This window comes from Labeo rohita, chromosome 5 (genome assembly GCF_022985175.1).
Source record: "Labeo rohita strain BAU-BD-2019 chromosome 5, IGBB_LRoh.1.0, whole genome shotgun sequence".
Taxonomy (NCBI): domain Eukaryota; kingdom Metazoa; phylum Chordata; class Actinopteri; order Cypriniformes; family Cyprinidae; genus Labeo; species Labeo rohita.
In genome coordinates this window covers 28,084,703-28,105,203 of record NC_066873.1, presented here as the reverse complement: position 1 = coordinate 28,105,203, position 20,501 = coordinate 28,084,703, and the positions used below count along the sequence as shown (strand labels likewise).

Sequence of the window (20,501 nt, the reverse complement as noted above, 5' to 3'; positions counted from 1 at the left end):
TGCCTAATGGTTAGGGAGTTGGGCTTGTAACTGAAAGGTTGCGGGTTCGAGTCCCAGGTCCGGCAGGGATTGAAGGTGGGGGGAGCGAATAACCGTGGGCAGCTGTGGCCTAATGGTTAGGGAGTCGGGCTTGTAACTGAAAGGTTGCGGGTTTGAGTCCCAGGTCTGGCAGGGATTGAAGTTGGGGGAAGTGACTCTCTCCACCCTCAATACCACAACTGAGGTGAGTCCCTTGAGCAAGGCACCGATCCCCCAACTGCTCCCTGGGCGCTGCAGCGATAGCAATATGGCTGCCCACTGCTCTGGGGGTGTGTGTGTGTGTGTGTTTGTTTATTACTCACTACTGTGTGTGCACTTGGATGGGTTAAATGCAGAGCACAAATTCCAAGTATGGGTCACCATATTTGGCCACATGTCACGTCCTTCCCTTCCTTCCAGACCATAATTTTCAAAAGCCTCCTGGTCTGTTTACACTGAAAAGCAACCCCAGAGTTTTCAAACTAATATGGGATCTGGAGTGTTTTTGAAAGTCGAAACGCCAGAATAGTGTAAACAACAGGCTGAACAGTAGTAAAATATATGTTTAAAACGAAAACGCACTAGTGTAAACGTAGCTTTAGTTCATCGTCTGTAAATTCTGGCTCAAATAATTACTGCTGAGCAAAATATAGAAAGTCATTCTATCTGTCAAAATCTTGACAGACATGTTTACGAAGACTGTTTTATGTACAGCGTGCATCTTCTTGTGCTTGTAAACAAGACGCAGCGTGTCCAGATTCTGCGTCAGCAGCACCACACACATGCATTGTGGTACTCTCATGAACACACATCAAAGACTGGCACGGAAAAGAAGAAATTGTTGAATAAAGTTACTTTTTTACGTATTCTCGTAGCTTCATCTCGTAACATTACGGCTGAATCACTGTTGTCACATGGACTATTTTAACGATGTCCTTACTATCTTTCGGGGCCTTGAATGTGTCAGTTGTGTTGCTGTCTATGCAGAGTCAGAAATCTGTCAGATTTCATCAAAAAATATTTCAATTTATGTTCTGACGATGAACAAAGGTCTTATGGGTTTGGTACAGCATGAGGGTGAGTAATTAATGACAGAATTTTCGTGGTGAACTATGCCTTTAACCATCAAGACTTCCTCTCTCAATTACCTTTAGCAAAAACACATGCTGGTCATGTAGCATTTTTTAGCTTTTAAACAGCATGACTGTTCTGGTCCACCAGCCTGATTAGTATAAACCAGCCAGAACCGGCATGAATTAATGAATTACTGCAAAGGAAAATGTATTTGCTTGCATGCTAGATTTTCATGGTGATCCAGGTTTTTGATCCTGTTTCTCCATTTCATTGCTGTGCAGTCCATGTAGCATGTAGACATGTAGGAGTTTTCAACGTGAAGGACGTATTGTTCCTTTATAAGTGCTGCCCCAAGCTCTGCATGATAATGTATGTGAGTACAGGCAGAGTGGATAGATTAATAGTTATGTGCAGGCTGATGGTTTTATTTTTTGATGGATGAATACAAGCTGTGTGTGGCTTTCCTGCCATTTAACCCTCCTCCATAGATGTCATACTGCCTCTTCGCTCTGTTTTCCCTCTCCTAGCCTCTTATCTTTATTGATCCGTCTCTGTTGTTTTTGCTTTTCTGTATTACCTCTGGCCTCTCTCTCTCCACTTTGTCTCTCCCTCTGGACACTTGTTCACCTGTCATATTTTATCTTCTCTATCTTCCTGCAATTTCTTACCCCTTGTTCTGTTCCTCCTCTCTCGCTGCTTTTGGAACGTGTTGAGTCATAAACATTCTGCATTTTGGATGGTTGCCTTGTTCTGAACCTGTGGGAAGTAGCATACATGGCTTCCACAGATGTTATACAATACCAGTGCATATGCAATAAGCCCACTGGTAGAGTTAGAGTTATGGGTAATGCACGGGGCTGCTAACAATCTGCTGTGTGACTATCACGCTTTTGAACATGGATCTCATGGATCTCCAGAGAGACTGTCTCTGTACTTTAATAGCAGCTAATTAACCCAAAGACGCATAGCGCACCAGATATTTTATTCAGTTTGGATTCAACACATTCATTACACATATTCGACCTTTAAACTGTTTACTTGCTTGTTCTAATGTAGAAAAGGTGATTTTGTACTCTTGCTTGAGGGTGTAAACTGTAAAGCAGAATTCTATCACTCTACTGTTCATTCAGTATTTCATTTATTAGCACTCATAGCCTACAGTGATACTTTCGCGCTGTCAATTTGTCTATATGAGCAAATTATTCATATTTGAAAGTATGCTGAGTATTTGTCATCCATTTTTGTTACAATGACAAGTGTCTCATTCTGTCACTTCATACTCACACTTTACATCTTAGGCAGATTAACCATATGGGCAGTTTACACTGTATATGCTTTAGAGCTTAAGAGCTTAAGATTCGTTTTAAAAACAACTCGTTTACATGACTCGGAATTGACTCTTTCTTTTGAAAGACAGTAACTTTATACACAGAGCACTTTCAGATTTACAGCTTTGCAGGATGTTTTCATTCCTTATGCTGATGATACACGGGGCAATTTTTTGAGCAACTTTGACGAGCAATGTTGCTTGGGCACTTTACCATTGAGAATCGGTAACAAATTTATATCTGGATAATTTAGATTGGTCGTCTGCCCTGTGTCTCACCTGGTTGTCTGTTGACTGCAACATTTACTACAGTTGCCCAGCAACATTGCTCAACAAATTGCCCAGTGTATCATCAGCCTTAGAGCTGTGTTGCACACTGCATGAAAGGTAATTTTTTAAAAAAATCCATAATAGGTGCACTTTAAAATAGTAAAGCCTAAATAGTTCGCCTAAAAATTAAAATTACCCTATGATGTACTCACCCTCAAGCCATCCTGGGTGTATATGAGTCAGAGTTATATAAAAAATGTCCTCTTCCAAGCTTTATAATGGCAGTAAATGGGTGGAAATATTCAATAGTCTAATAGAAGTCCAATGAAGTGCATCCATCCATTATAAAAAGTACTCCACACAAAATTTTGGGGGTGGGGGTGGGTGGGGGTGGGGGGGGGGGTTAATAAAGGTCTCCTAGCAAGAAAAATATCCATATTTAAAATTATAAACCGTAATCTCTAGTTTCCACTAACTGTTGTACGCGTATGAGAGAGTGCCGTTCTGGCAAATGACGTATAATATAAGCAAATACGATGGCAAACACGGAAGCGCAGAGGAAAATAAAACACCGGATCATGAATTAAAAGTACAAAACAAGGATTTGTAAAGAAAAATGTTGGAGGATTTCGATATAAGCCAAGAGGAAACTGGTTTTCATTGGCTAAACAAAGAAATTTCTGCTTCCTTTGCTCCTGTAAACAAAACTTGGTTCTCGAGACTAGCATATTCTCACCGTAGCTTATAGCACCGTAGTTTATCATATGACAGTTAGTGGAGCTAGAGATTACAGTTTATACAGTTTTAAATATGGAATTTTTTTTTTTACAAAAACGCATCAATTCACTTCAGCAGGCCTTTATTAACCCCCTGGAGTCATGTGGAGTACTTTTTATGATGGATGGATGGATGCACTTTATTGGACTTTTATTGGACTATTGAATATCACCACCCATTCACTGCCATTATAAAGTTTGGAAGAGCCACAACATTTTTTCGTCGTGTACACCGGGTAAGTAAATAATGGGGTAATTTTTATGTTTGGGAGAACTATCCTATTAATCCATCTATGCTTAACAGTTAGAAATTATTCATTTATTCAGTCAGCAAAAGTATCTGAGAATAGGTTGTGTGATTTCAGTGTGGCACATGATGTGTGGAGTAATTAAAAAAACAGTTATCTTGGCCACAAATCTATAATTAAATCCTACAAACTTATTTGTTTCCCTGTTTTAGGTAAACTGTTTTCGTGTTGTTCTAATTTGTTCCCTAGTTCAATCAGTTTAACCAAGAGTTAACTATAAAAGGTATAACATGGCCAAGATTTATTTAAAATGATGTGCAAAAAGATTCAGATTGTTAATACTGACTTTTACTATTATTTCCTTTCAAAAACCCTCATAAAACTCTGTAGTTCTTTACATTTCTAACACAAGACTAACAGATTGATGGCTGTCTCCTTCCTTATCAGCAGATAACCACAAACTGCATGGATGCATCTATTGATTAAATAAGCTTAAGCTTTCCAAGAGCACTGTCAGACTGATCCTAGTTCAGCTCATACTGTAGCACAGGCCTATGTAAGAGATCTCACGCAGTGCTGTTTGTATTTAACTCATGCCATAGATGGAGAAGAGGATGAATGCATAAGTAGATTGATGCTCAGGTTACACGTCGTCAGCATGTAGCGAAATCTAAAGATGAATTATTAGTTACAGGATGCAGGGCATATCATTTATGGATGAGTTATCAGCATTTAATACTCACGCATGGCACAGATCATTGGTATGCAAAGAAGCGTATACAGGAAATTATAGGGCGATGTGGGGTGTTGCCCCTGTCACTCTCTTTCCCTTTCTTTTTCTATTTCTCAGTTCTGTCAGTCATCTTGCATCAATTTTTCCATGATGCAAACATAAAGAAGGACAGAGAAATGCAGAGAGGGAGAGAGAGAGAGCATTCAGAGCACTTCACTAATGGCTCGAGGCTGTGACTGAAATATAAAGCGACACACAGATAAATGGGGAAAACAAACTAGGGATCTTCATGGGAATCTGTGGTCCTGAGGAGGCCTGGACACTGCTGTAATAGCTCCTTTTTAATCTCAAACCATTTGTTGTGGGAAAAAATAAATTAATGAAAAAATATGCATTAAACATATTTACAATATTTAGCTGAATTCAAGTAAAGCTGAAACAGTTAAAGTTCAGCTTAATACTTAACTTCCTCCTACATAAAACTGCAGCAATAAAATTTCAATGAAATTTTAAATTTAGGGTCTCTTATGGACACCAAAGCTGCATTTATTTGATTAAAAATATAGTAATAATGTGAAATATGATTAGATTTTAAAATAACTTTTCTATTTTTAAAAAATATTTAAAACATATAAAACAGCTAAGCCGAATTTTTAGAAGTCATTTGCATTACATTTCTTATTTCGTCTTTAACTATTGTGCTATTTTGTAGATATCTATTATTTTTGTGATTCTAGGATTCTTTGTTGAATAGGAAGTTGAAAAAATTACTTTAATTTTACTTTTGATCACTTACTTTTAACCCCAAACTTTTAACTGCAGCATGTATACAAAAAAAATGACATAAATGACATAAAGAAATAAACATGACATAAAGAGTGGCAAAAGCAGCCCAAGTTTCTGTCTCCCTCTTGAGGAAGTGATAAGAGTCAGTGTATGATTTAGGCTTATTTTTGTGAGAAAATATGTAAAAGAATTTCTATCCATCAAGCTAAAGGCAATTTCAACTGTTAATTGTTTTGTTACCTACATTAAGTAACAGTTTTAGTGTATTATGTTACATCACCCAATATAAATTCCATTTGTGGTGTTTATTAGTCTGCGGTATATCTGGTTATTGATGTAAGTTATTGCATTGTTCATTATTTTATCATGTTTCATTTATTTTCCTATGTAAATAATTAAAATAAGCACAGATGGATGATGATTCTAATCTAGTGTTGTGTGCTGGTGTTCTGAAATGAGAACACCAGCAAAGTTCTCAATTTTTTGAGTCAAAAGTTCTCAATATTTTTTTTTAAATCAGATGTCAATTTATATCCCAGTCACATTTTCTTGGTTTGATAAACATTACTTACACTATCAGAAAAAAAAGGGAAAAAAATCTGTTTTATAGTTTTATATTAACACTGTTATCAATATTTGTACTGTTTAGTAAAGCCAAGTATGAATCTCTCTCTCTCTCTCTCTCTCTCTCTCTCTCTCTATATATATATATATATATTATCTGTGGAATTATGTTCGGCTATTCTTTTTAATAGTTAACTTTGAACTATTTTTGATTTTTTCAGATTATCATAAGCTTACACAGCATATACTTACTTAAAGTATACTAAGTATACTTGAAGTTGTTCCAATTTAGCACATAAAAGTACACTAAATACACTTACAGTTATGCTTTACTACAATTTAATTACAACTAAAATATACTTAGCACAAAATTAGTTGTTCCAAAATAGCACACTTCAAGTTAACTAATCAGTAACACACTTGAAGTATACTGACAATTAGTCTGGCTGCAAGTATACTTAGCATATTTTTTTTTCACTAGGGCAGTCATCAAAGCTCGGTAAATATTGGTTACAGACAGGGATTTACTTTACATTTACATAACCAGTCATATACAATCATATTGCGATGTAGGCATTGCCTCCACTCATGTGACTTTCCCCGACTCATTCTCAGTTACCCCCCACCAAACTCACCATATGCCTATGGGGTCTGTTAAAACTCAGTGGGCTCAGGGGAGGCGAGCGAGATGCGTACTCTTGTTGTAACTTTACCTGCTAATGTCGCTGTTGGACAGTGTTTTTTTAGAAGGAGATTTTTTACACTCTTTAATATTATATTTTGTAATATTGGCATTGTTTTATTTTTTTCTCATTCAGTATTTTGAGGAGCACTGCCTTCTCTGAGGAAATGCACCTGTTTGAGTCGCAATTATTATATTCTGTTGTTTAAATAATTTTATTGGACATTACTTGAGAGTTAATGTTTTTCTAGACTGCATAATCAATGTACTTTGAGTACAAAGTACTTCATTGGAATTCTATCAAATAGCTCACAGGTTATAATATTATTATATGTATATTATTATACTGCAGTGTTTTATCAAACCTGCATTTATTTGATGCCAACTAACTCTGTGATGCATTTAATTTGGCAGCTGGTAGCTCTAACTCTAGTAAACACAATGTACCCAAAATGCTGTGTGCAGGATTTAAGGCCCTTCTGAAGTGTCTGTCTGGAAAATTCTGCAGTCGGGAGCTCATCGGAATCATGGGACCCTCAGGGGCCGGCAAGTCCACTCTCATGAACATCCTTGCCGGCTACAGGTAAGCGTGCATGTATGCATACAGAAGGAATATTCCAGAAGTTGTTTTCACTTTCTATCCTTTGTTTTTCTACTCATCAACATATCTGTCCCATATCCCTTCTTTCTTCAGAGAGACAGGCATGAAAGGTCAGATCCTGGTGAACGGGCGACCCCGTGACCTCCGCACCTTCAGAAAAATGTCATGTTACATCATGCAAGATGACATGCTGCTGCCACACCTAACAACACGAGAAGCAATGATGGTGTGTGTTTGCGTGTGTGAGCATGGGACATTTTTTATTAAATGCTAATGATCAGTGGGCGGCGCTCTAGAATACTTGATTCTGATTGGTCAGTCACTTCCATCTGCATAACAACCACTAAGCTGATCACTAAGCTCTTGTTCTCTCAAACAATACAGTAATTTCAACTCAAATTAATATTTTATGGACACTTATTTGGTCAATATCACAACCTTTGTCCTTTTTTATGAAAATGACCAGTTGATTGTACATTGTCCCTTATTTACTGTAATCTTTATTTTTTGTTTAGGTTTCAGCTAACCTTAAACTTAATGAAAACATGGAGGTGAAAAAAGAACTGGTAAGTTTTTGCGGCATAACTTTATTGTATGTGCAGATCATGTGTATTCTGTTAGGAAATTATAAAAAAAAAACTATGGTTATATGTAGGGCTGGATGATATGACCTAAAATCTAAATCTCGATTAACTGAACATTTTTTCTCGATTACAATTAATGAACAATTAATTGTAGTTGTAAAATTGTAATCAAAAGATGCAGCGCTCAGGAATGGTTTTAAAAAGAAACGCTGTCAAATACAAAAGTTGCTTTGCCAACATGCTACTGTAAACAAAAGATTGCAATGCTTGCCTCGCCTCTTGGGTCTACTGACATTGATAAGCAGCGATGCATGTAAAAGTTTACATTCTTTTGACACGCCATCTTAAACGTGCCACTCACATGTGAAACACTGCAAAAAAAGACACGAGCGCAATGTATAGCGCCGACTGCACATGTGGTAGTTTTTAAGAGGAAGGTATTAACAGGATTTAAAAACATAAATAACCAACATTGGAAAATGATGTTGGTTAGAGCAGTGGTTCACAATCCTGGTCCTGGGGGCCCCCTGCTCTGCACATTTTGCATGTCTTCTTTATTTAACACACCTGACTGAGATCATCAGCTTGTTAGTTTAGTTCATGGATCTCTCTCCTAATGAGCTGATGATCTAAATCAGGTGTGTTAAAGGAGAACTCTACTTCCAGAACAACAATTTAGAAAAAATGTACTCACCCCCTTGTCATCCAAGATGTTCAAGTTTTTGAGGAAAACATTTCAACATTTCAAACATTTTTCTTCATATAATGAACTTCATTGGTGCCCCGATTTTGAACTTCCAAAATGCTTTTTAAAATCTGCTTCAAAGGGCTCTAAACAATCCCAGCCGAGGAAGAAGGGTCTTATCTAGCGAAACGATTGAGCATTTTTTTTGAAAAATAAAAATTTGTATACATTTTAAGCACAAAAGCTTGTGTAGTACAGGCTCTGGGATGCACGTCCACAATGCTACAAATTAGTAATGGGTCGTTTTTGAATGATTCTTTCATTTTAAACAAATCTTTAATGTGGCTCGGGAAGAATGAGTCGTCTCGGGGAGTGATTTGTTCAGCCGCGCATGCGCAACATCCTATTAGGTTCTGTACTGGAATTAGTTCACCTGTTTCGAGTCTTCGGGTTTTTCGAGTCGTTCGTTCATCTTATGGGGCTGTCACGTGATGAACGAACGACTCAAACCCGAAAACTTGTCAGATAAGAGGTGAGGTGAGCTAATCATAGACTAAAGACCCAGGTAAACAATAAATTAATCTTATAGCATTATAGTTTTGTCTTGTTTGTAGTGTGATCAACGTTTGCGTAAGAAGTAGATGTGTTAGGGAAGTAACACGTAACATTTTAATTATATTTTGCTAAAATGAACGAAATGACTTGAAAAAAGATTCGTTTATTTTACTGAACGAGACTCAAAGGTCCGAGTCGGTGAAATGATCCAAACTTCCCGTCACTACTACAAATCACGTGCAAGTTCATCGTCTGTGTACTGAGTATGGTGAAAAACTCCATCTTATTTTCTCCTACAACTTGAGAGGAGGACATCGTTGTAACTTACTTGCACTTTCTTAGTGTTTGCACGTTTGCTCTGTAAACACTAGGTCTGTAGTTCTGCCTACGTTCCGCATGACCTTTCCACATGAAGAAATTATTTGTGAATTGTTGTTCTGGAAGTGGACTTCTCCTTTAAATAAGGGAGACATGCAAAATGTGCAAAGAGATGGGGCCCCCAGGACCAAGATTGAGAACCACTGGGTTAGAGGTTCTGATTTTCAGTTTAATTTCTCTTCGAATAATTGTCCAGCCCTAGTTATATGATGACACTGTATTTATGGGTTTTTAGCTAAATAATGATATAATGTGTGACAGGTGAATGAGATCCTCACAGCATTAGGGCTGCAGGAGTGTGCTCACACTCGCACCATTTCTCTGTCGGGTGGCCAGTGTAAGCGGTTGGCTATTGCTCTGGAACTGGTCAACAACCCACCCGTCATGTTTTTTGATGAACCCACCAGGTACCCAAAACTGTAGTGTTATGTTCAAAATTTGATGTTTGCGGCAATATTTGTGAAACAATTTCGTTTAATATCCCCAAACGTTCATGTGTGTTTGTCTCTGTATGTTAGTGGTCTAGACAGCGCGTCCTGTTTCCAGGTGGTGTCTTTGATGAAATCTCTGGCACAGGGAGGTAGAACTATCATCTGTACCATCCACCAGCCCAGTGCTAAACTGTTTGAAATGTTTGACAAGGTAATTGCTATATTCTAAAATTAAGTTGTACTGTGAAAATGTGTTTCTGGGTTGAAGGACGTATTAAGTGTGTGAGGATGTTAATGTGTTCATGTTCTTGTTCAATACTTGATCTGTTCTTCTTTGTAGCTTTATATCCTGAGTCAAGGTCAGTGTATATATAAAGGAACAGTGCCGTACCTTATCCCGTACCTGAAAAACCTTGGACTCCACTGCCCTACGTACCACAATCCTGCAGACTTTAGTAGGTCTACTGTGTATGTGTGTGTGTGTGTAAGAGAGAAAAAGTGATAGATAGAAATAGATATGCAGCTAGAAATAGATCTTTATGTATGCTATCTATTTTCATTTGAAACTAATATAGCACTAATGTAGCAGTTTGTGGATTCTATATTATTGTTTTCTGCCTTGTTTGTTTGCTTTAAACTCACTTTAAATGTACAAAATGTACATTCACATGAGAAAATTAATCCAGTCATATCTAGGTTATGCAATTTTATTCTACACAGGACAGGAGTTTTCAACCATTACTCCAGTCTTCAGTGTCACATGAATCTTCAATAATAATTCTAATATGCTGATTTATTACTTTTATTATCAATGTTGGAATCTGTTGTGTTGCTGAATATTTTTGGAACCTGTGATTCTTTTTTCAGGATTCTTTGATGAATAAAAAGTTAAAAAGAACAGTTTTTATTCAAAATAGAAACCTCTTCTAACTATATAAGTATTTGCTATGATTTTTTATCAGTTTAACACAAACTTGGTGAAAAAGTATTCATTTAAAAAAAAATACAGATTTACTCACAAACTTTTAAATGGTAGTTTATATTGTTACAAAAGTTTTCTATTTCAAATAAATGCTGGTCTTTTTAACTTTTTATTTATTAAAGAATCTTGAAAAAAAGTATCACGTTAGAATAAAATATTAAGCAGCACAAATGTTTTCAACATTGATAATAAATCAGCATATTAGAGTGATTTCTGAAAGATCATTGTAACAGAAGACAGGAGTAACAATGCTGAAAAGTCAGCTTTTATCACGAGAATAAATTACATATATAAAGTAATAAATAAATACATTTATTTATGTTGGATGATTATATATATATATATATATATATATATATATATATATATATGAATGATGAATAAAATAAATTATTTTAAAACATATCAACATAGAAAACACATTAAAATAATATTTTACATTAAAATAATATTTCATAATATTACTTTTTTTCTGGATTTTTCAAATAAATGCAGCCTTGATAACCATAAGAAGCTTTAAAAAAAAAAAAAAAAAAAACATAAGAAATCTTATTGATCCCAAACTTTTGAACAGTTCTAAAGTTCTTAATGTTATAAATGTTGTAAGTTATAAGTGTAGAATAACAAATAGAATAAATATATACTATTGTGGGATCGGGAAAGGTCCTCGAGTCGGGATTTGAACACGGAGCGCAACAGTGCTGTGTGTCGGCACGCTGCCCACAAGGCTATTGGCGCCGACTAAATGATTGTTTTCAGCATTGATAATAATAAGTGTTTCTCTTTTTTAAAATATTTTTTTGGGGCTTTTTTATTAGATAGGACAGTATTTAGCAAACAAGAAAGTATTGGGTGAAGAGAGTGGGGTGGGATCGGCAAAGGACCTCAAGACGACAATCGAACTCGGGTCGGCGCAAGCACAGTTGTGCTATATGTCGGTGCACTAACCACAAGGCTATCGACACCAACAGTAAATGTTTCTTGAGTAGCAAATCATCATATTAGTATGACTTCTCATACTGACACTGATCATGTTACACTGAAGACTGGAGTTATGGCTGCTGAAAATTCTTCTTTGCCATCTAATAAGTATATTTAAATAAAAAAAATATTTTAAATTGTAATAATATTGCAGACTACTACTGTTTTTAGTGAATTTTTGATCACATAAATGCAGCCTTGATGGGCATAAGAGACTTCTGTCAAAACATGCAGAAGTCATACCGACCCAAACTTTAGAAAAGTACTGTATCTTCTGTTTTACTTGAATTTGTAATTGTTATTTATGTATTTATTTACTGTAAAATTAGTAATATATTGTATCCTCTCAGTGGTTTGAAAGATTTCATAATTCTTTTCACCTCCTCTTGTCTGTTAGTCGATCATTCAGCATGTGTATGAGTTCTGCTGTCTCTCTGTTGGCAGTAATCGAGGTCGCCTCAGGAGAGTACGGTGATCTGAACCCTGTGCTGTTCGAGGCGGTTCAGGGAGGCCTGTGCTCAGATGAGGGCAAGAAGAACTCCAGTGACAAGAACGACGCCACCACATCCTGTCCCTCCCAGTGTTACAATGTGAGTGATGTACACACACTCTCACACACAAAATCTGTCTGTTTATCAGTCTCTGACTCACTCATCTCAGTTCTTATGTGCATTCATACAGGATTCAGGCTACATTGAGAAACACACTTTTGCCACCAGTACCCTCACACAGTTCTGCATCCTCTTCAAGAGAACCTTCATCACTATATGCAGGGACATGGTAAGAACTGTCCTCTATTGTTATTGGCTGCGCCTGATATAAGAAATAAAAAAACCAATATCTGTGTTCAGGTATTAACACACCTGAGAGTGATGTCACACCTGTGTATTGGCGTGCTGATTGGTCTGCTGTACCTAAACATTGGGAATGATGCCAGCAAAGTGTTCAACAACACTGGCTTCCTGTTCTTCTCCATGCTGTTTCTCATGTTTGCTGCACTCATGCCCACCGTCCTGACATGTAAGCCAATCTGTGTGTTTGGTTGTGTGTGCTTGACTCTTATTGAGCATGGAAAATAGATTTGATATGATTGATTATTAAATCTCTTTTGATTTGTGATGGAGTAGAAGCGCTCTTATTGATTGAGAGTTATGGTCTTTACAGAATGAGTGGATCGGATTGAATTAGGCACTGATGCAATGATGTATTTCTCTTCCAGTTCCACTGGAGATGTCTGTGTTTATAAGGGAGCATCTTAATTATTGGTACAGTCTAAAGGCATATTACCTGGCCAAGACCATGGCTGACATTCCATTCCAGGTATTTCTGTTTGTACATCATTCTCATGTTAAATTAAAGCGAGTAGCCACTGTACTGATGACTTGGAAAGTTTGCATGTGAGGGGATGAACATTTCTAAATGTAGGGCAGACATGTCAAGCAATGCCATACTGTGTCTCTTCCACTTTTAAATCATTCTATGTGCCCCCAGGTAGAATCCAAATGTCAGAACATGAGTGCTCCTCTCTCTCTTCCAGATAATTTGTCCGATAATGTACTGCAGTATAGTGTACTGGATGACAGAGCAGCCTCCAGAGGCAGGCAGATATCTGCTCTTTATGGCCCTGTCCACCTCCACTGCCCTAGTGGCTCAGTCTCTGGGGCTTCTCATTGGAGCTGCATCCACCTCGCTACAGGTATGAGAACTTCAAAACAGTGGTGGTAACATTCAAAAGTTTAAATATACATATATGTTTAAATATACAAAAATGAAAATTCTTTCATTAATTACTCACCCTCGTGTCGTTTCCAACCCGTAAGACCTTCGTTCATCCTCGGGAACACAAATTAAGATATTTTTTATGAAATCTAAGAGCTTTTTGACCCTGCATAGACAGAAAGCAACATGTCCTTTAACCGATACGCCCGTATAGTTGGTTTGTAAAATCCCTGAAATACGCCCCATCGGAGCGTTTACAAAATTTGCGCCCCTGTCAACAACAGGACACTTTCATATTAATGCATTGTACCCTTTTATCTGCGTCATAATTTGGGTAACTCAATTGGTAGAGCACTGAATTATGATATGCAATTATGCGGTCCATCCCAAGGAATGCACATGCTCATAAAATGTATATGCACTCTAATTCACTTTCCAAATGTATAAATGTTAATGTGTTTTGCCAAATGGAAATAGGACCAATGATGGGTAAGAGACCGTGTTAAAAGTCAACACATTGCATTTAGATGAACACACATTTTGATCGATCACAACAATCTTGAGTCATTTTATGACGACAGACACAACATGAAACTGTCATTATTTTTTTACGCCTGCTACTTTAAAACATAAATATAGGACGTAATAATGTGCTTGCACAAACAACCTATAGGGTTGTTTTCTGGAGGAGGATTGTCTCACAGCAACGCAACTGACATGTTCAAAGAAGGGTAGTAAGAACATCATTAAAATAGTCCATGTGACATCAGTGGTTCAGCCATAATTTTATGAAGCTATAAGAATACTTTTTGTCCACAAAAATTAGTTTATTCAACATTTTTTTGTCCCTGTCAATCTTCGATGTGCATTCAGAACAATACAATGTATGTGTGTGATTCAAGTTCAAATTTCATAAAAAATATCTTACTTTATGTTCTGAAGATGAACGAACATCTTACAGGTTTGAAACAACATGAGGGTGAGTAATTATTGACAGAATTTTTATTTTTGGGTGAACTATCCCTTTAATCTGATTAATACTCATTTTCATAACTTCAGTCTGTCGTTGGACAACACAGTTAGACGGTAATAATATTCAGTTTTAGTGTTTTGCAGTAAAAATACTGCATTAAGCACAATTAACATTTTAATTGTGACACTTAAAAATACAATTAGTAAAATTCTGTCAGATTATCCACTGCCTTTAAAGGATTAGTTCACTTCCAGAACAAAAATTTACAGATTATTTACTAACCCCCTTGTCATTCAAGATGCTCATGTCTTTCTTTCTTCAGTCGTAAAGAAATTGTGTTTTTTGAGGTAAACATTGCAGGAATTTTCTCCATATAGTGGACTGATACAGTGCCCAAAGAGCTATAAATGATGCAAGCTGAAGAAGAAGGGTCTTATCTAGTGAAACGATCAGTTTATTCAAATTTATACAAATTTTAAATACAAATGCTTGTCTTGTCTAGCTCTGCGATGTGTATGCATCCTCTGTGCACTCCAGTTCAAGATAGTTAGGGTATGTCAAAAAACTCCCATCTCATTTTCTCCTCCAACTTCAAAATCGGTGCTTCTTCAGCAATGTTGGATGATTTTGAAGTTGGAAAAGAAAATGAAATGGGAGTTTTTTGACATACCCTAACTGTCTTGAACTGGAGTGCACACAGAGTACGCATCGCAGATCTAAACAAGACGAGCATTTGAGGTTAAAAAGTATATACCTTTTTTTTTTTTTTTTTAGAAAATATCCAATCGTTTGGCTAGATAAGACCCTCCTTCCTTGGCTGGGGTCGATTAGAGCCCTTTGAAGCTGCATTTAAACTGCATTTTGGAAGTTCAAACTCATGGGCACCATAAAAGTCGACTATATGGAGAAAATTTTTTGAAATGTTTTCCTCAAAAAACATAATTTCTTTACGACTGAGGAAAGAGAGACATGAATCACTTGGATGACAAGAGGGTGAGTAAATTATCTGTTAATTTTAGTTTTGGAAGTGAACTAATCCGTTAAATTGAAATCCACTGCTTTAACACACATCAATGTTTATTTGCAAATTCAGGTTGCCACATTCGTAGGTCCAGTCTCGGCCATCCCAGTCCTTCTGTTCTCTGGCTTCTTTGTCAACTTTGACACTATCCCCAAATACCTTCAATGGAGCTCCTATGTGTCATATGTCAGGTTGGTCAAGACCCATGACAATGACAATCCTAAACACACAAACATCTCCTAACCTCGCAAAACTAACACCCCCCGTTGATCTCTTCCACTGTAGGTATGGCTTTGAGGGTGTAATCCTTTCCATCTATGGCATGAACCGCTCAGAGCTGGAGTGTCCCGGTGTGGTGTGCAAGTTCCAGAAACCAGAGGAGGTGCTGCAGCTGCTGGATGTGGAGGATGCTAAGCTCTACGTGGACTTCATGGTGCTGGGCGTCTTCTTCTTAATTCTGAGACTTGCCACTTACCTAGTTCTCCGTTACAAAGTCAAGTCAGAGCGTTAGGGCCAAAACTCATCATTAGACATGAATTTAATTTCACATACACGTAAACTCTCATAAATGCACTTAACAATCTTTTTGCAATGGACACAGAAACCAATGCACATTGATTACGGGGCCATTGTTTGGCAGTGCAACACGTATCCTCAGTTTGTTACTTGAAAAATATTTTTGATTCTTTGAGTATAGAATAGTAAATTAATATAGATTTTTTGATTTAGTTTTCATTTTTGAATGTATTCCATGCAGTAACAGTGTAGATGCATTTTACCCATGACTGAACCTTGAAGCATGAGTCTCTATTGACAGGACTGGATGTATTTACAATGACAATCCCATGACAGCTCCCAACAGCATGTGAATTGGCCAACAGCCAACATGCAAGTCTCTTTATACCATACTGAAGGATCATCACATTTCTCACTGTTAATGCATTTCGTTCAGACCGAGGAACATTAAGAACATCATTTTGGAAGAGAGTGCACTGCATGCTTGGGGCACTTTAGGACATGCAAGCAGCAGAAGCAAGAACACTGCGTGAGGCGTTCGGGATATTACAGACTGTATGAATCGTCCAACCAGCGTATCTTCAATTCCATTTTTGTCTTCCCACAATACACTGAACGTGAGGAGAATAATATTTCCTGCGACCTACTGAATATTAAGACTTTCATGATCTCCCAAGGCAATTCTGGGCAAAGCATCAACGTCAATCTAAATCTAACCGTTTGAGGAATGTTGCAGCAAGTGCCCTTGATGTGAACTGCCTATAATTTTTTTTTGGAGGGGAACTGAAATACCTTGCTCGAGAAACCGGCATTTTGTCAGCATCAATATGTCCTGTTACCTTGAATTCTCTGACAACTGCCTCTGTGGTATCCTGAGAGAGAAACAGACTATTGTTTGTGGGCTTTCGCTCTCTCGTTTTCATCAGGAGGGATCAAACCTTGAACTTGTACAGTACAAAAACTCCCTACAGTGACCAAAAATATGAACTCAATGTGAATCGGCTAATCACAAAGCACCACTGAATTGACTGCATTTAGCCAGAAATGACACATATCAAATGTCAGAAAATCATCTGCAATCCTAACCCTATTGAACATATGCGAACATCCATTACTGTCCGAATAGGACTCGCTCGCCTGTTTCTTTTAGCTTCTTTTGCGACTGTTCCCTGGAAACTCAATCTGCACTGCTGAGGATGTCAGAACATTTTGCGGTTAGTTGCAAGTGACATAATCATATACCTGGATAGAGATTCTGGATGAACCCTTCATGCCATCTTCCCAGCTTTTCTGGATGGATAAATCTCTTTGCACCTGTATGTACACTTCCTCTTCCCTGCTTTTCCTCCCCTCTAGCAGCCAGGCTATTGAACACCGCAATGCAATGCAAACATCTTCACAACTGACTCGATGTGACTCTGGAAATCTTTTTGAGTCCTGCTATGTGTTATGTCTCCTTATATAATGAAGACTACTAATAATCTGAGTATATACGCAACGAAAAGTACATGTGTTATGCTTTAAGCGAGATTGTAAATACATATATGCACTTTTGTTGATGTTGTTTTATTGGAACTTTTCTGGACATTTGTTTGTAATTAATTTTATTTTTATATTCGTAAATATGACATGCAATTCTGGAAAAGGGAGTGTTGTGACTGGAAAAAAAGCATGATGAATTTGAAATCAACACACAAGATGCTGGGACTGAGGAATTTATGTTGCACATGTGTTATAATCCAAAAAATACTCCCAAAAATCTGCAGCGGGTTAATTTTAGGACATCTTTGTTTTGTTTTAAAATGTTACCATTGGGCAAGTTGACCGTGTTTGAACCATGTGAGTGGTAAAGATGTGATACACAGGCTTTGAGACAGGAAGTCGGCCTTTAGAAAAGTCAGTAGCATTTAGTTTAAACACATAGTACTGTAAGGTACGATTGCTCTTTTCCAAGAACAATCTGTCTGCCGAAACATTGCACACAGCTTTAAAGATGATCTTTTGGTCATTCTGCAATTGAAGAATTGCTGCTCTGAAATCATTTTTGCTTTTTTGCCATATGGTATACCCAGGGAAAAACTAGGTCAACTCTTTGTTGTAGATGTTTTTGGAGCACAGGCTCCATTCTCTAAAGAGCTGCTTTGGAGCAAAGAATCAATGAAGCTATTAGCTGCTCAACAATCAACAATCCAGTATTCAATATTGCTTGATGCTAACCAATCAGCAGGCGCTGATTAGACAAAGAGTGTTATATGTTCTATTTCCTTTTGAGTCATTGGAGAGGTTTAGAATAAGGAAATGTTCACCATCAAGAATCTGTCTTCTGGTACACAGACATCTAGTGTAGAGAGTTGGGTAATACCTGTTTCCTATAGCAATAGTATTGTTCTGTGCCTAGTGAGTGATATTTCCTATCTAATCCTTGAATATTCAATATATTTCCAGTGGTCGTCTGTCAAATCTCTATTGTGTACAAATCATTTTGTGTGTCTGTGTCATTAGTATGTGTCGATATGGATTTCTGTATGTCTCAGCTGGAAGATGTTGAGAGACAACTGGATGAGATCATATTTCACACACTCTTATTTAATTTAGTTAAACTTAATTTCTCTTTAAGCAAAGTCACATTTATATTTTTTGTTACGCAAAATGCATGCCTTAATGAATTAAAAGCATTTGACAGTTCTCTCTCAGATTTGGAAAAAAAAAAGATAAGCAGGTAAAGTGCAAATTAATTTTCAAGATATTGAAAAAGACTTTTGTCAATTCAGTTTTATGTATGAAAACATTTTGCGAGGTTTTGGATTGCACAGCAGATGTGCGGAGAACAAGCAGTTTGCTTCCCAGTTTTGCTGCATAATTATGTTTGCCTCATCAGAAATGCAAGTTATGTGTGCTAAACCATGTTCAAATGATTATAATAAATGCATTTATATATTACCTATACCTAATGATTTCTGTCTTTGTACTAGTTGGGGCTACACATATTTCAAATACTCCGTAAATACTTTTCTAAATGATTCATTTTTTAAAGGGGTCATCGAATGCTAAGTTCACTTTTACATGTTGTTTGGACATTAAAGTGTGTTGGCAGTTTATGTACAAATCTACCCCATAATGATAAAAAATCCCTGTAGTGGTTTTTAATTAATCTGTAAAAATAATATCCCCTTTTTCAAATCGAGCCATTCTCAGATGCCTGTCGTTGTGGCGTCACACCGACAGAGGCCGCTCCCACGATAGTTGATTGACATGAGCGTCTTACCTCAGATCAGTTGTAACAGTCCACCCTTTTTGTTTCAATGCCGGAGCAGAGATGTAAGTTAGACAAGAATTGAGCGATTGAGGTGTGTTGCTGGATGTAATAATGAACATAGTGGTCGTCATTTACACCCGACATCTGAGCCACTGAAGATGCAGTGGATTACATTTGTTTGTGAAGGGAATGCGCCTCCCGATCTACATATATCCGTCTATGTTCGTGCGAATCATTCGTGATCCAGCTTCACTTACAGCAGAAGTGAGTATAAGGCGTTTATTATGAATCTTTGCGATCGTCTTTCCTAATAATGTGCTAGTTAGCAAGTTTAGCGGCTAAACGCTGCTAAAGTAAACAGGCTCCTCAATCCGCAGAGAAGAGAGCGGTGGGGCGAGCAGAGCTCATTTGCATTTAAAGGGGTCATCGGATGCCCATTTTCCACAAGTTGACATGATTCTTTAGGGTCTTAATGAAAAGTATCTAATATACTTTGATTAAAAATTCTCAATGGTAGTGTAAAACAACACCCTTTTTACCTTACCAAAATTAGCTCTGCAAAAATCATCTCATTCTAAGGGGTTGTTCCTTTAAATGCAAATGAGCTCTGCTCACCCCGCCCCTCTCTTCTCTCTGTGGAATGACGATCTTGTTTACTTTAGCCGCGTTTAGCCTCTAAACTTCCTAACTACCACGTTATAAGGAAAGGCAATTGCAAAGATTTATAAAAAAAAAACACTTATACACACTTCTGCTGTAAGTGAAGCTGGATCATGAATGATTCGGGCGAACATAGACGGATATATGTAGATCGGGAGCCGCATTCCCTTCACAAACAAACGGAATCTACTGCATCTTCAGCGGCTCAGATGTCGGGAGTAAATGACGACCACTATGTTCATTATTACATCCAGCAACACAACACCTCAATCGCTCAATCAGAGATATTCTTGTCTGACTTACATCCCTGCTTCGGCATCGAAACAAGGAAAGTTACTGGACTGTTACAGCTGGTCTGAGGTAAGAGCTCATGTCAATCAACTATCATGGGAGCGGCCTCTGTCTGTGTGACGGCACACCGACAGGCATCTGAGAATGGCTCGATTTAAAAAAAGGGGTTATTATTTTTACAGATTAATTAAAAACCACTGCATGGATTTTTATCATTATAGGGTAGATTTGTACATACACTGCCAACACACATTAATGTTCAAACAACATGAAAAAGTGAAATTAGCATCCGATGACCCTTTTAAAGCAGCCTCGACCAGAATGAAATGATTTTTGCAGAGATGATTTTGGCAAGGTACAAATGGTGTTGTTTTACACTACCATAGAGAA

The 20,501-nt window shown here is 37.3% G+C and overlaps 1 protein-coding gene across 1 annotated transcript in view; it reads left to right on the top strand.

Annotated features, from left to right (window-relative positions):
* The window catches only part of abcg4a (ATP-binding cassette, sub-family G (WHITE), member 4a), a 28,371-nt gene extending 9,532 nt beyond the window's left edge, over positions 1-18,839 (top strand). The window contains exons 3-15 of the mRNA XM_051111085.1: positions 6,944-7,061; positions 7,173-7,305; positions 7,595-7,645; positions 9,543-9,688; positions 9,800-9,923; positions 10,053-10,167; positions 12,120-12,265; positions 12,357-12,455; positions 12,527-12,695; positions 12,895-12,995; positions 13,213-13,371; positions 15,461-15,579; positions 15,674-18,839. Of these exons, the coding sequence (XP_050967042.1) occupies positions 6,944-7,061; positions 7,173-7,305; positions 7,595-7,645; positions 9,543-9,688; positions 9,800-9,923; positions 10,053-10,167; positions 12,120-12,265; positions 12,357-12,455; positions 12,527-12,695; positions 12,895-12,995; positions 13,213-13,371; positions 15,461-15,579; positions 15,674-15,899 (1,706 nt within the window). The 3' untranslated portion in view covers positions 15,900-18,839. The remainder of the gene's footprint in view (positions 1-6,943; positions 7,062-7,172; positions 7,306-7,594; positions 7,646-9,542; positions 9,689-9,799; positions 9,924-10,052; positions 10,168-12,119; positions 12,266-12,356; positions 12,456-12,526; positions 12,696-12,894; positions 12,996-13,212; positions 13,372-15,460; positions 15,580-15,673) is intronic.
* Positions 18,840-20,501: the final 1,662 nt, after the last annotated feature.